At 40.6% G+C, this 13,454-nt stretch overlaps 1 protein-coding gene across 5 annotated transcripts; it reads left to right on the top strand.

Annotated features, from left to right (window-relative positions):
• Positions 1 to 1,064: 1,064 nt before the first annotated feature.
• On the top strand, positions 1,065 to 10,163 carry LOC134356429 (tapasin-related protein-like). Of its 5 annotated transcripts, none has more exons than XM_063067373.1 (6): positions 1,068 to 1,131; positions 1,250 to 1,564; positions 3,205 to 3,501; positions 3,835 to 3,957; positions 9,576 to 9,785; positions 10,025 to 10,152. In XM_063067373.1, the coding sequence occupies exons 2-5, from the start codon at positions 1,357 to 1,359 to the stop codon at positions 9,638 to 9,640; spliced, it is 693 nt and encodes a 230-aa protein (XP_062923443.1). In that variant the 5' UTR covers positions 1,068 to 1,131; positions 1,250 to 1,356; the 3' UTR covers positions 9,641 to 9,785; positions 10,025 to 10,152. The 5 variants fall into 5 exon arrangements, with proteins under 5 accessions (XP_062923438.1, XP_062923439.1, XP_062923443.1 ...); XM_063067372.1 differs by having other exon boundaries at positions 1,074 to 1,162; positions 1,253 to 1,564; XM_063067370.1 differs by having other exon boundaries at positions 1,074 to 1,162.
• Positions 10,164 to 13,454: the final 3,291 nt, after the last annotated feature.

Here is a 13,454-nt window from a genome sequence, read left to right as displayed (position 1 = left end):
TTCACAAACAAGAGACAATCTGTGGATACTGGAAATCCAAGCAACACACAGAAAATGCTGGAGGAACTCAGCCGGTAAAGAGTATAGTCGTCGTTTCGGGCCGAGACCCTTCAGCAGGGTTTAAATCCGCTGCTAACTTTAAGAAGTCTGTACATTCTCCCCGTTACCGAGTTGGTTTTCTCCGAGTACTTCGGTTTCCACAACCCAAAGAGATACGGTTAGGGTTAGTAGGTTGTGTACATGCATATTGGCACTGGAAGACTGGCGACATTTGTGGGGTGCCTAGCACAATCTTCGCTGATTTGATTTCTCGCAAACAACGCATTTTAGACTTACACCTGACAAATAAAGGCAGTCTTTAATCTTTCGATTAGCCATACGTAAATTATAAAACCATTTTCTGCCAAATGCTATTTCGCTGTCAATTTTTACTCTTGAGGGATGTAACGTCGAGGACTCAGTTGCAGATAATCGGGTGTTTGATTCTTTCTTCCGTAATTCTCATTCCATAAATGTTTTCAGCTCCATCACAGGATTTATAGTTCTGTTCCAATGTCTGGCCTGTTTTTCCCCCAAAGCTATTAGAATGTTATCCAAAGACCTGTTGGATGGTTTAAGTTCACGAAGCCGAAATCGTCTTTTTCCTAAACAAACTGGTTGTTTTCTACCACTAATCGTTGTTTCTTACTGTGTCTGAACTCTACCGCATTCTGACTTATGAAAAGAAATAAGGTAATTAAACTAATTAAAATAGGGATATATGAGTTTTGGATATCAGTACCTTCCTGTCGTTAATTCAAAGGTCGGTAATATCAACCTCGGTTTGACTGATTCTATCAAGTATCCTATCCTAATGCCTGTGTGGATCAAAATTTACGAACATAAGCAAACGATTACAGTAACTTGATATAACATTCGGAACTGGGACGAGGCTGCACTTCTCGCAATTATATTCCATTCTGTAACCTCATTGGATGGCACAAATGACGGACAGGTAGTGTCATACCTCGTTTCCTCGCAGTTCATATCACTGACATTGCCAAGTGATTACAGTTCATGTTTGATGCCTTCAAGATAACTGTATCGATCACTGACATGTATTTTTTCGCTGCGCTCGGTAGTAACCAACTCGTGGGGATTATTTTCACCGTAGTTTCCTTCAGTTCGTTTTATATTTCTTTCTGTATCTCTATTTCTCATTCTAAATCTTACTTTGTGTTTTGTAATAATAATTCATGTTCGTTTTCAGTAGCTGCTGCCGACGAGGTATTTCAAGTAGTCCAAACCCCCGAACGTACCAGATCATTCGTTGGTGAAAATGTCATTTTCAGCTGCACAATTTCCAACTCCGAAGAAATGTCAAAAGTCAACATTTACTGGTGGAAACTTGGCGAAGTAGAGCTCATTCAACCAGATAGCAGGAAATATATTGACATTGGGGAAGAAAAGGTCTCACTCCAGCTCCTGAATATCAGTATCTCCGACTCTGGAGTCTATCACTGCGGAATCAAGTTCAGAGGATTAAATGTGGCAAATGGCAGTGGATCACAGCTTGTTGTCATTGGTAAGATTCAGATAAAGTTCAGATCATTTGCGATCTAGATGTGATAATCCAACCCCGTACACGTGGGCTGTGCCTTGCTTTAATATTTACATCAGGAAACAAAGTCCTCTTTTCCATAAATTGATATCGAAAACACTTGTAGATTCACTTCCTTGGCTATTAACATGTTTCAGTGCTTTGATGTTTAACTTTATTTTCTCTCGTAAGCATACAGAAGAGTATTTTACGTGCCAGATTAGGGGGAATGCAGGTTCTGCAATTACATAGCCTTTTCCTATTACTTATTAATGCCGATTATTAAATTGTTTCAATATTCATAATCCTGACCATCTGAACTACGAATCTCCCGCTAAAGGAATATGCGTCCAAGCATTTCTCCGAAATGATTTTCCATGAAGTGTATGCCAAATCTTGATGCGATTTGCAGAAACATAATGCGTTTTATTATTGCTTGCGCTTGACAACACTTAGCAGTTATTGAAAGGTACATATTTCTGTGAATTTGGAAAACAGTAAAGGGAAAATAGATTCAGCAAGGCGTATACGAGACTATGAGATGATCTTCAAAGCTCTAATATTGTTACTTGACTCAGAATTATTGCCTAAGGCACCATAGCAAATGCCATGCTTTTGTTTATTTCAAGTGCACTAGAAGAGGCAGACGTAGAATATCACATTAGCATCTCCTGACTTCGACCCCACCTTCGAATTTGCAACAATTCTGGAGTGTGCACTAAAGATTTACTCTTGCATATGTTCAAACCGCAAGATTTGGCTGAGAGCTCAAAACTTGGGAAAGAAGAGTGCTGCATCTGTGCCTTGGCCAAAACACTCTGGCTTATATTGACCGATCTGTGTCTGATGCCAGCTGCCTTTCTAGTCACAAATGCACAGCTTAGTGTAACCCCAGATGGGAATCCTACTTATTGAGTTCTCATCTGATTTGCTCAAATATGAGTATCATCACGTGTAATTTCCATCCTTCCAACCAGCTAAGAATGGCTCTCGCAGCTGGAGCTATTCTGGAAAATGAAGATTTTTTTCCCCTAACAATGTAGATTCCTGAATATATTTCAATCTATTCTCGTGGATGGAAATTGATGATATATTCTATTTCTGACGATCCGCAGGTGTGAGCGTATCTTCACAACTTATCACGGAAGTCCTAAAGCCCCATGTCCTATTGTTGCAGAGAGGAGTTTTTTTTTACATACTGTGATACTGTTGGTTCCGGAATTAGTCCTTCTATGTTCTATTCAGGGGATCAGAAGATACGGGAACTGGTAGGGAAAACACGTGTAATTGTTGAGATCCAAAGTGCACTGGAAAACGTGAGAATTACGTTCATTGCTAACATTTAGCTGAGATTTACATAAAAAGTTGGCAACTTTTGTAAGTTGAAGAAATAAGATATGCGATTTAATTAGACAGATATTCGGTAGCGACCCTCTTTTTTGCAATTCCATGAACTGTAATTTTCACTACTTAAAATGTAACATGGCCATTTCATTCGTAACTGGTTTATTGCTCTCTGATTATAATGCTGCAGGTTTAAAATGGAAAAGCTGCTTGGGTTCGGGGTGTTGTTTTAAAATCCAATTTTTAATGTAAACTTATAATTATCCTTAATTTTTCATCAGCTTCACCAACTCCTCTGCAAATTCTTAGAAATAGAAGAGAGCCATCAACTCTCTTCTGTAATATGGCTCCATTTTACCCGGCAGGAGTGACTATTGTTTGGTATAAAAATAACAAAACCATTTCGAATGGAATAAATACCACTCAACGGCTCAACAGCGCCGGCATGTATGAAGCTTCTAGTACTCTTCATGACGCACAGCTTGCCCAGAGCGGTACTGTTTACACCTGTCTGGCAGCTCACATAACTCTGAAAATTCCAGCCATCGCAGTTTATTTGGTTCCTAATTCCAATCCAGGTAAGATATATTTCTTGGCAAACCAGCGTCAATCAGCAGTCTACGAGTGCAATAATTCGACAATGGGGGACATTTGACTTTTAATACATGGGAATAGAAGTTGGCTTGCCTAGTACAGTCAGAGGAAACTGGTAAATACTAATTGGTAAATTTCAATGACATTAAACTGTCTTAGCTGTTTTCCACTGTACGGAATTGTCTCGTTCATCGCCCTTCCCCTTTTTTACATAGTTAAACGGTGATGAATGTATTTTCAGCAAATTCAGATAGTTACTAAGTCTAGTAAGAGGTTTGTTGACAATTTCAAATGTGAATTTTATACTATCCTTCCAGATCGAGACGCCTGGACTTCGATTAATTTTTATTTAAAGGTTTTTGGATGCATAGGGTTTGCATTGACATTTTTTCTTCTAATGGTCATTACCAGAATCCCGTTCAGGTTCATCAACTGTAGAGGTAAAGTACCCTTTCAGTTTAACACGCAATTTTGTTTGAATGCAGATTGAACTCTAGTAGCTGTTTATGTTCATCATCTGTACTCCGGAAGTGCAGTATATATCTTAAGTTGAGCGGATTTGTAATGAATTATATATCTGATTTCACTCGCTCTATTACAATTAGATTTATTTAAAGATAGGCAGAAAATATTTCTTATGGTCTTATGGTATAAAAACACTGAACCTTTGAAGGCAGAGTAGACAAGTTATTTACAATTTTCAACCAGCAGTAGTACTCCACTGATCGTCACCAGATGATCCGACGGGAAGAATAATATCAGGTTACGAAATATTTGATTCGTTTAGATTACTCAATCAATCTAAATTGACATTTGTCTTAGATAATGCATGACATCTTACGTCATTTTCCGAGAAGTTTTCAAATTTTGCTTTTCTGTCAGAAATAAACGAAGAAGTAAACAATTCGATATATGTTGTCCGCTTGTGTTTGTGTAAGTTTACGTTGTTCCCTAACTAAATCACATTAGGGCAACAACACTGACGCAGAAGATGGCACCAAAGCGATTCTTCCAGCTCTGGTGTGTTCACTGTGTCCGGAGTAGCAACATACCCGACATCAACCTGCCTAACACCACTGTAAGCAACTCCGCTGACTATCTGAAAAATGAATACTTGTAGCCGGATAGCCAGAAGTCCGCTCTCCCGTTTATTTTCCAGAAGCCCGTTGAGTCTGTACAACTGGACAACTTACTTAAATGGCATTAGAAGACAAAACCTGGCATAATTGACAGTTATAGCATTTTCCCTAACTAACTTACCCAAGAGAAACAGCTACTCCTTCGGCAAATATTTAGAAACTAAACTTGGAAATTTTCTCCACTACGTTATCTTTTTGAGAGTGCGGCATTAATTTAAATTCTTGATTCAGCAACAATTATCTGACTATATCCATGGCAAGATTTCACTGTCATTTCAAGCTCTGCAAAGAAACTTCAAATGTTCGCTCACAGATTTTGTTGGAGCTAACGACACAATAGTGAGTTGGCACTGCATATGTAAGTTTGCTTTTTATTCTGCACGCATGAGGTAGTTATGGCTAAATATACAAAATAATTACAACCAATGCATTTCAATCGGACTTGAATAGATTCAGGTTCTATCCCCACGTCATGTGCAATGCTTCGAAATTTCTGTTTACTTCTACGAGATGAATTCAGCTTTTGTTGTCATTGATGGGTGACTACGGTGCTATAATTTAAACATAATTAACTGCCTGTTAACTCAGATGACCAGGGCTTAAGAAAACAGCAATCTAATTTCATGCGGTTCTTCGATATTCTTTAGTAATGCCTCCTTGATAAAACATTACAACTGTTTAATGGAATTGTTTTTGGGGCACCAAAAATATTCCATCTCTGATAAACTCAATGATGAACTAGAGATAGACGATGAAATATTTCAGATTTATTTAACAAACTAAGGGCTCCTTTCACTAAATAAAACAAAATGATAAATAAACACACTTCTGCCTGAGAGGTATTATAAAGAAAGAAGGTTAAAATAGAAGTTCACTACGATCTGCATACAGGAAAACTTGGGACATCCATTTGCAAATGTCTACCTGTTAGGTTAACAATGTTAACAGATAAAAGCAGCATGAAAATATTTTATTGCAGCTATCATACTTCTATATGCGTACACAAAGCAACCATTACAAATACATAGAATTATTATAACAGAAGGATGTCACACAGACAAATTTGTCAAACACAGCCCTTAGGATCCAGATTGGCTGAGTAACTGGACGTAGATTGCATGCAAGAATGGTTGTGTTTTATGATTTGCAAGATAGTGTGCCTGATAGTTATGTGCTGGGGCCCTAATGCTTTCTAATTTATATAAATGACATACATGATCGCATGTATTGTTAAAACTAGTATTGACACCAACTATGTAAGAAAACAAGTTTAGAAGAGGACAATAGGATACCAAAGAATTACCAAAGAATGGGCCAGCTACAGTATAATGTAACTCTGAACTTACTGAATTTATTAAGTTAGGATATATATATTTTTAATATGAAACACAAAATCACAAAATGCAGAACTTTGAGATGTGGAAGCTTCTGGGTGTCCCAATGCATGAGTCACGGGTAGTACCAGCTATTAAGAAATAAAGCAAGCTATTAGCATTATCTATATGCGAATTGAATAACAACATGTATCTCACAGCTATCTGGACTATTCCTCTTCTCACCCTGTCTCTTGCAAAAACGCCATCCCCTTCTCGCAATTCCTCCGTCTCCGCCGCATCTGCTCTCAGGATGAGGCTTTTCATTCTAGGACGAGGGAGATGTCTTCATTTTTTAAAGAAAGGGGCTTCCCTTCCTCCACTATCAACTCTGCTCTTAAACGCATCTCCCCCATTTCACGTACATCTGCTCTCACTCCATCCTCCACCACCCCACTAGGAATAGGGTTCCCCTGGTCCTCACCTACCACCCCACCAGCCTCCAGGTCCAACATATTATTCTCCGTAACTTCCGCCACCTCCAACGGGATCCCACCACTAAGCACATCTTTCCCTCCCTCCCCCCCCGCATTCCGCAGGGATCGCTCCCTACACAACTCCCTTGTCCATTCGTCCCCCCCCATCCCTCCCCACTGATATCCCTCCTGGCACTTATCCGTGTAAGCGGAACAAGTGCTACACATGCCCTTACACTTCCTCCCTTACCACGATTCAGGGCCCCAAACAGTCCTTCCAGGTGAGGCATCACTTCACCTGTGAGTCGACTGGGGTGATATACTGCGTCCGGTGCTCCCGATGTGGCCTTTTATATATTGGTGAGACCCGACGCAGACTGGGAGACCGCTTTGCTGAACATCTACGCTCTGTCCGCCAGAGAAAGCAGGATCTCCCAGTGGCCACACATTTTAATTCCACATCTCATTCCCATTCTGACATGTCTATCCACGGCCTCCTCTACTGTAAAGATGAAGCCACACTCAGGTTGGAGGAACAACACCTTATATTCCGTCTGGGTAGCCTCCAACCTGATGGCATGAACATTGACTTCTCTAACTTCCACTAAGGCCCCACCTCCCCCTCGTACCCCATCTGTTACTCATTTTTATGCACACATTCTTTCTCTCACTCTCCTTTTTCTCCCTCTGTCCCTCTGAATATACCTCTTGCCCATCCTCTGGGTCACCCCCCCCCCCGTCTTTCTTCCCGGACCTCCTGTCCCATGATCCTCTCGTATCCCCTTTTGCCTATCACCTGTCCAGCTCTCGGCTCTATCCCTCCCCCTCCTGTCTTCTCCTATCATTTTGGATCTCCCCCTCCCCCTCCAGCTTTCAAATCCCTTACTCACTCTTCCTTCAGTTAGTCCTGACGAAGGGTCTCGGCCTGAAACGTCGACTGCGCCTCTTCTTATAGATGCTGCTTGGCCTGCTGCGTTCACCAGCAACTTTGATGTATGTTGCTTGAATTTCCAGCATCTGCAGAATTCCTGTTGTTTGCAACAACATGTATTGAATTGAATTGACTTTATTTCTTGCATCTTTCACATACTTGAGGAGTAAAAATCTTTACGTTGCATCTCCGTCTGGATGTACAATGTGCAAATTATAGAAATTTGTTATAAATAGTATGTAGAGTAAGATATACAAAAGAATACTCATTATAGCTTAGAAATGCAATTGAGTCTGCGTGAATCAATCAGTCTGATTGCGTGGTGGAAGAAGCTGTCCCGGAAACTGTTGGTCCTGGCTTTAATGCTGTGGTAGCGTTTCCCAGATAGCAGTCAGGAAGGTTCCCGGATGTACTTCCTTTCTGTAGAACATTAATGTAACAGAATATGGAAAATTATATATAGCATTTGCCTTTGTGCTCAAGGAAAGCTATTTAACTAAGGTTTACCTGCTCTCACATGTAGCATAGCGAAAAAAGAGCATAGCTTATCCCTAACGACCATCCAATATTTACCATGCAATCAACAAACATTAAAAGAAAACTTTCCACTAAGTATTTTTGCAGTGTTGTTCTTGGCAATTACTTAACAATTCAATGAAATCTGTTATACAACAATATATACATAATTAATATGTAATATAACAATATTAATAAATACTTATTAATAGCAATTCTATGTATATAGCTTTCTGGCACAGATAGAATATAAGAAGACTTTCGTTTACTTTTTATACTCCCAACATTCGTAAGCATTTCTCGTGACATTTTTATTTCTGTTTCCCTCGGATACTTTTATTATGCCCCCGTCAGATGTTTCCAGTATTTTCCTGTTCTTATCACTCTTTGGATAAGTACATTTCTCCATAATCCACAAATGATCTGATTTTGTACTTCCCTCCAAAGCAAACATGTCAAATGATTCCAATAGCTATCAGAACTCTTCCCTGCATAGTTTTCTCCAAGAAGAAATACACGCAATTAAGTTGAGCTCGATGAATTCCAATTTGATGTATATTATCACATGCACCGAAAGATTGCGTTGCAGACATAAAGATCAAATTATTACACAGTGCATTGGGATAGTGCAAGGTACAGCAATAACAAAATGCAGAATAAAATGCAACAGGTACAGAGAAAATACAGTGCGGATAAACAATTCGGTTACAATATCACAACGAGATAGATTGTAAGATCAGAAATGCACCTTATCGTGCTGGAGGACCATTAAATAGTCATAACAGCGGGACAGAAGCTGCCCTTGAACCTGGCGGTGCGTGCCGTCAGGTTTTTGAATCTTCTTCGTGGTGGAAAAGGAGAGAAGGGAGAATGTTTGCGTGGGTGGAGTCTTTGATTATGCTAGCTGCTTTAATGAGGCAATAAACTTTACAACTGAGTCCACGTGGGGGAGGGGGAGGGGGGGCTTGTGTCCGCGATGGACTCGGCTGTGTCCACGACTCTCCGCAGCTTCTTGTAGTTCATGCGCCGAATGTTTATGCATCCAGGCAGGATGTCCTCTGTGGTGCTCAGTGAAATTGGTTGGGATTGGGTGGGTAGGGTTGGGGGTCATAGCAAATTTCTTTAACCTTCTGAGGAAGCAGAGGTGTGTGCGAACCTCCTTGGCCGTGACATTAACGTGATTGGGCCAGGAACTGGAAGCTCTCAACCCTCTCAACCTCAACACATTGAGGTAGACAGCAGCATGTGCATTGACCCCTTCATGAAATCAATGACCAGCTCTTTTGTTTTGCTGACATTGAAGGAAAGGCTGTTACCATGGCACTCTATCTCCTTCCTGTACATCAACTCATCTTTATTTGAGATACTGCCCACTATGGTGGTGGTATCGTTTAGAGACTTGTTGACATAGAAAAAACCTCTGCCAGGCGAGCGCGAGTGTATAGAGAGTAGATTAAAGGGCTGGGGATGTAACCCAGAGGAGCACGAGTGTTTAAATCAATCCTGGCGGAATTGATTCTGCCTCTTCTTACTGATTGCAGTCTGTTCGTTAGGAAGTTCAATATCCCGTAGCATTACTACGCAGGGTCCTGAGTTTGATGATCAATTTGCTTAGAATTATACTCTTGAAGGTGTAAATGCCGACAATAAACAATAGCTGACATATGAGACTTCACTATTCAGATGTTTCAGAGACGAATGTAAGGCCAGGATGTAGTCCTGTTTCGGCGGCAAGCGAACTGCAATGAGCCCAGAATGCCTTGGAGCCTGCAGTTGATGGATGTAATGACCACGCACTTCGTGAAGGTAGATGTCAGAGCCAATGGGCGGTACTCCTTGAGGCACCTTATCACGTGTTGCTTTGGTACCGGGTTTATCGTGGTCTTAAAACAGGTAGGAACCGCAGGTCGAAACAGGGAGAGGCATATGTTAATAGACCAACAGTAGATGTGCATAGGATCTAATGACACATCTATGGATGCTATCCAGTCCAAATACTTTTGACGACTTCAGGGATAAATTCCACGGTTTCACGCTCTTAAAAACTGATTATTTGATTAACTCATATGCAGTAGCAAAATGGGAAGTTTTAACTTCTATTGACTCTGATCAGACTTTTTTTTTATTTACAGACCGTTGACAATTAAAAAGTAGCAAACCACTGTGGCAAACAAGCTTTATGCGTGGGATTCTGAGAGGAAAATTCAGAGATGAGGACTTCAATCGTTTCATTCTTATTGTCATTATACTGCCGTGAAAATAATAAATTATCTCCAAAAAAGCTGTTTGTGTGTGTGTGTGTGTGTGTGTGTGTGTGTGTGTGTTTTGATTGCAATGTACGTTTTCCGATAACTGGTCTCAGTATGGAGATTATATATTCTCTCCAGCGCAGCATTTTGGTTCTCCACCTACCTGTCTAATTTCTTCATTAGAAACCCGTTATTACCTGGCTGGTGGAAAGTTCCAGTGCTGATCTTCTACATGAAAATTTCAAGCCAGTTGGTCACTGAGGTATTAAACACAATAACGTCATTGTTTTTCGTCTACAACTCAGTCCTTCTGAAATATCTGCCCGATGATACGGAGAATGCGGCTGAGAAGAATAATAAATCGGTCACGATGGAATGGAGGATCAGGTTCGATTGGGCCGAATGGCTTAATTCTGCTGAATTGTCTTATGCTGTTATGATCTTAGGTTCTTAAAATGCCTTTGGCAGTGTTTTATGCTCTGCAGTTTGATCGTTATTCGCTGAGCCATAACGAAAATGTTTTGGGCAGCTCTCATGCCATTTAGATGGGCTTTTATTTAAATTGCAAAAGAAAAAATCCTTAATGTTCATTCGTGATTTGTTGTGGAGAAATTAGGTATTAATAAACCGGAACTAAATGCCCTTTTGCGCAAAGTGAAATGTTCGTTTCTGGAAGACAATTTTCCGAAGACGGGCGCTTCTGTTTGGCGTGCCGTTATACCCCATTAATAACCATTCATTTAATGGCTCTCATCCTGCTAATTATTCATACAGTTCCAACCTCCGTTTCTTATTAATATCAAACTGTGACCTATTTCAAACGTTTCTACGTATTCCTTCACAATCATCTTTCACTACTGCATCATCCATTATCTAGGTCGGCCTTCTCAAACTTTTTGCCCTGAAGGAAACCTTGAAATAATTTTCAGGTCTCAGAGAATCCCTGCATAAGAACTATAATATCTAGAGCTCACGGTACGTTAGCATAATCAGTAGGTTGTACGTAAAATAATCCAAAAATAATTATCAATGCTCTTTGGAATAGAGAATAAATTTTCAGCCAACCTTTCTTGAAAACAAAACAGATAGTTAAGCTTAGTTTACATTTCTTGAATTTACTCTTTCATTCTCTTTCATAAATTTTTAAAACTCATAAGGCAAACAATAGCTACTGCTCTACTACATACCGTTCTTACACATCTGGAGAAGAAGGAACACACACAAAACGTTGGAGGAACTCAGCAGGTCGGGCAGCATCCGTGGAAACGAACAGTCAACGTTTCCACGGATGCTGCCCGACCTGCTGAGTTCCTCCAGCGTTTTGTGCGTGTTGATTTGATCCCAGCATCTGCAGAATAATTTGTGTTGGAGAAGAAGGATGTTTATGTGAGAATGCTGTTCTTGGACTACAGTTCAACATTCAACACCATAGTTCCATCCAGGCTCGACAAGAAGCTCAAAGACCTCGGACTTGACCCTGCCTTGAACAGCTGGATCTTGTACTTCTTGTCAGACCGCCAGCAGGTTGAAGGAGAAGGCTCCCTCACCTCTAACCCTCTGACTCTCAATACAGGAGCCCCTCAAGGCTGCGTACTGAGTTCCCTTCTTTACGCCCTGTATACCCATGACTGTATCGCCACCCACAGCTCCAATCTGCTGATTGGCCTTATCTCAAACAATAACGAGGTGGCCTACAGGGAAGAAATCATCTCTTTGACACAGTGGTGTCAAGAAAACAACCTCTCCCTCAATGTCGCAAAAACAAAGGAGCCGGTTGTGGATTAGAGGAGGAATGGAGACGGGTGAACCCTAATTGACATTAATGGATCTGGGATCGAGAGGGTAAACAGCTTGAAATTCCTCGGCATCCACATCACTGAGGACCTCACGTGGTCCATACACACCAGCTGTGTGGGGAAATAGGCATGACAGCGTGTCTTTCACCTCAGACGATTGAGGAAGTTTGGATGGGCCCCCAAATCCTAAGAACTTTCTACAGGGCCACAATTTAGAGCATCCTAACTGGGTGGATCACTACCTGGTATGGAAACTGTACCTCCCTTAATCGTAGGACTCTGCGGAGAGTGGTGCGGACAGCCCAGCTCATCTGTATTTGCGAACTTCCCATGTTTCAGGACATTTACAAGGACAGGTTTGTAAAAAGGGCCCCTAGGATCATTAGGGATCCACGCCATTCGAACCACAATCTATTCCAGCTGCTATCATCTGGGAAGCGGTACCGCAGCATAAAAGTCAGGACCAACAGGTTCCAGGACAGCTTCTTCCACCAGGCCATCAGCCTGATGAACTCACGCTGATTTGAGTGTACTCTATATTACATTGACCGTTCCATTTATTATAAATTATTAAAAATTACGGTGATTGCACATTTAGCTGGAGACGTAACGTAAAGAGTTTTACCCTTCATGTATGTGAAAGATGTAAGAAATAAAGTCAATTCAATTCAATTCCATTCGATTCAATATAATAAATTTCTGAATTCTGGGTCGAGCTTGAGATAAACACACACGAATTCTGTCTTCAGTTAAAATGACGATTTCTGTCCTTGCTCTTGATGCTTCTCAAACAAGAAAAAGCTTGTTCACACATGTAAGAATTTGAAAGCTACTGGAAAATATTTATTGCTTTCCTGTGTATGACAGGATGCACTTCTTTCAGAGCTTGTCCAGGGGCAGGCCAGTAAATCTCATCTTGGCTGCATGATCAGAGTGCAGCTCACAAAGTTCTTCCTCTTCCCTCAAAGTCATTTTCTCAGGCTGAGTAGATGATTCAAATAAAGAATCCCTCACCCAGTCGAACACGTGTTGAAAGAGAAAGAAAATACTGTTCAATTTTGTTCTGCAGTTCTTCCAGGTGGTTTTCAATAAGACTCGAGACTTTCTGATATCCTTCCTCACTCTCAAGCCCATAATGCAATGGAATTCACTTGACAGCTCACACACCCTGTTGAGAATTCTTCCTCTGCTAAGGCTCCGGATTTCTGTATGCAGCAGGAGATTAGTTGTGTTTTTTGTCCAGGTTTTCACACAGTTTTCTAAACATTCTCGAGTGATCTGGTTTTAAAGTTACTAAATAACTTGAATCTTGAATGTGACTGTGACTTTATTTTCAAAAGCTTTAGTCTGCTTGTTTTGAGATTCGAATAGTCGTTTAAAATAATCAGTACTTTTACGTGTCATGTGTCTGTGAATTGTAGTTAAATGTCTTTTCAATCTTGCTGGAGCCATTGCTACATTTGTAAATTGTTTGCCACAGACTAGGTGCGATGGAAAATGACAATTTGGATCTCCAG

Source organism: Mobula hypostoma, chromosome 14 (genome assembly GCF_963921235.1).
Source record: "Mobula hypostoma chromosome 14, sMobHyp1.1, whole genome shotgun sequence".
NCBI lineage: Eukaryota > Metazoa > Chordata > Chondrichthyes > Myliobatiformes > Myliobatidae > Mobula > Mobula hypostoma.
Note: the sequence above shows the minus strand (reverse complement) of the source record. Positions and strands in the feature narration are given on the sequence as shown.

What these genes read in the sequence shown, in the direction of transcription:
- LOC134356429 (XM_063067368.1), top strand. Translation starts at nt 1,096, where the DNA reads ATGTATTTTTTCGCTGCGCTCGGTAGTAACCAACTCGTGGGGATTATT. An exon ending in GGTTCCTAATTCCAATCCAG is followed by an intron (nt 3,502 to 3,834) that starts GTAAGATATATT and finishes CTATCCTTCCAG; the next exon opens with ATCGAGACGCCTGGACTTCG. An exon ending in CAGGTTCATCAACTGTAGAG is followed by an intron (nt 3,958 to 9,575) that starts GTAAAGTACCCT and finishes TTCACTATTCAG; the next exon opens with ATGTTTCAGAGACGAATGTA.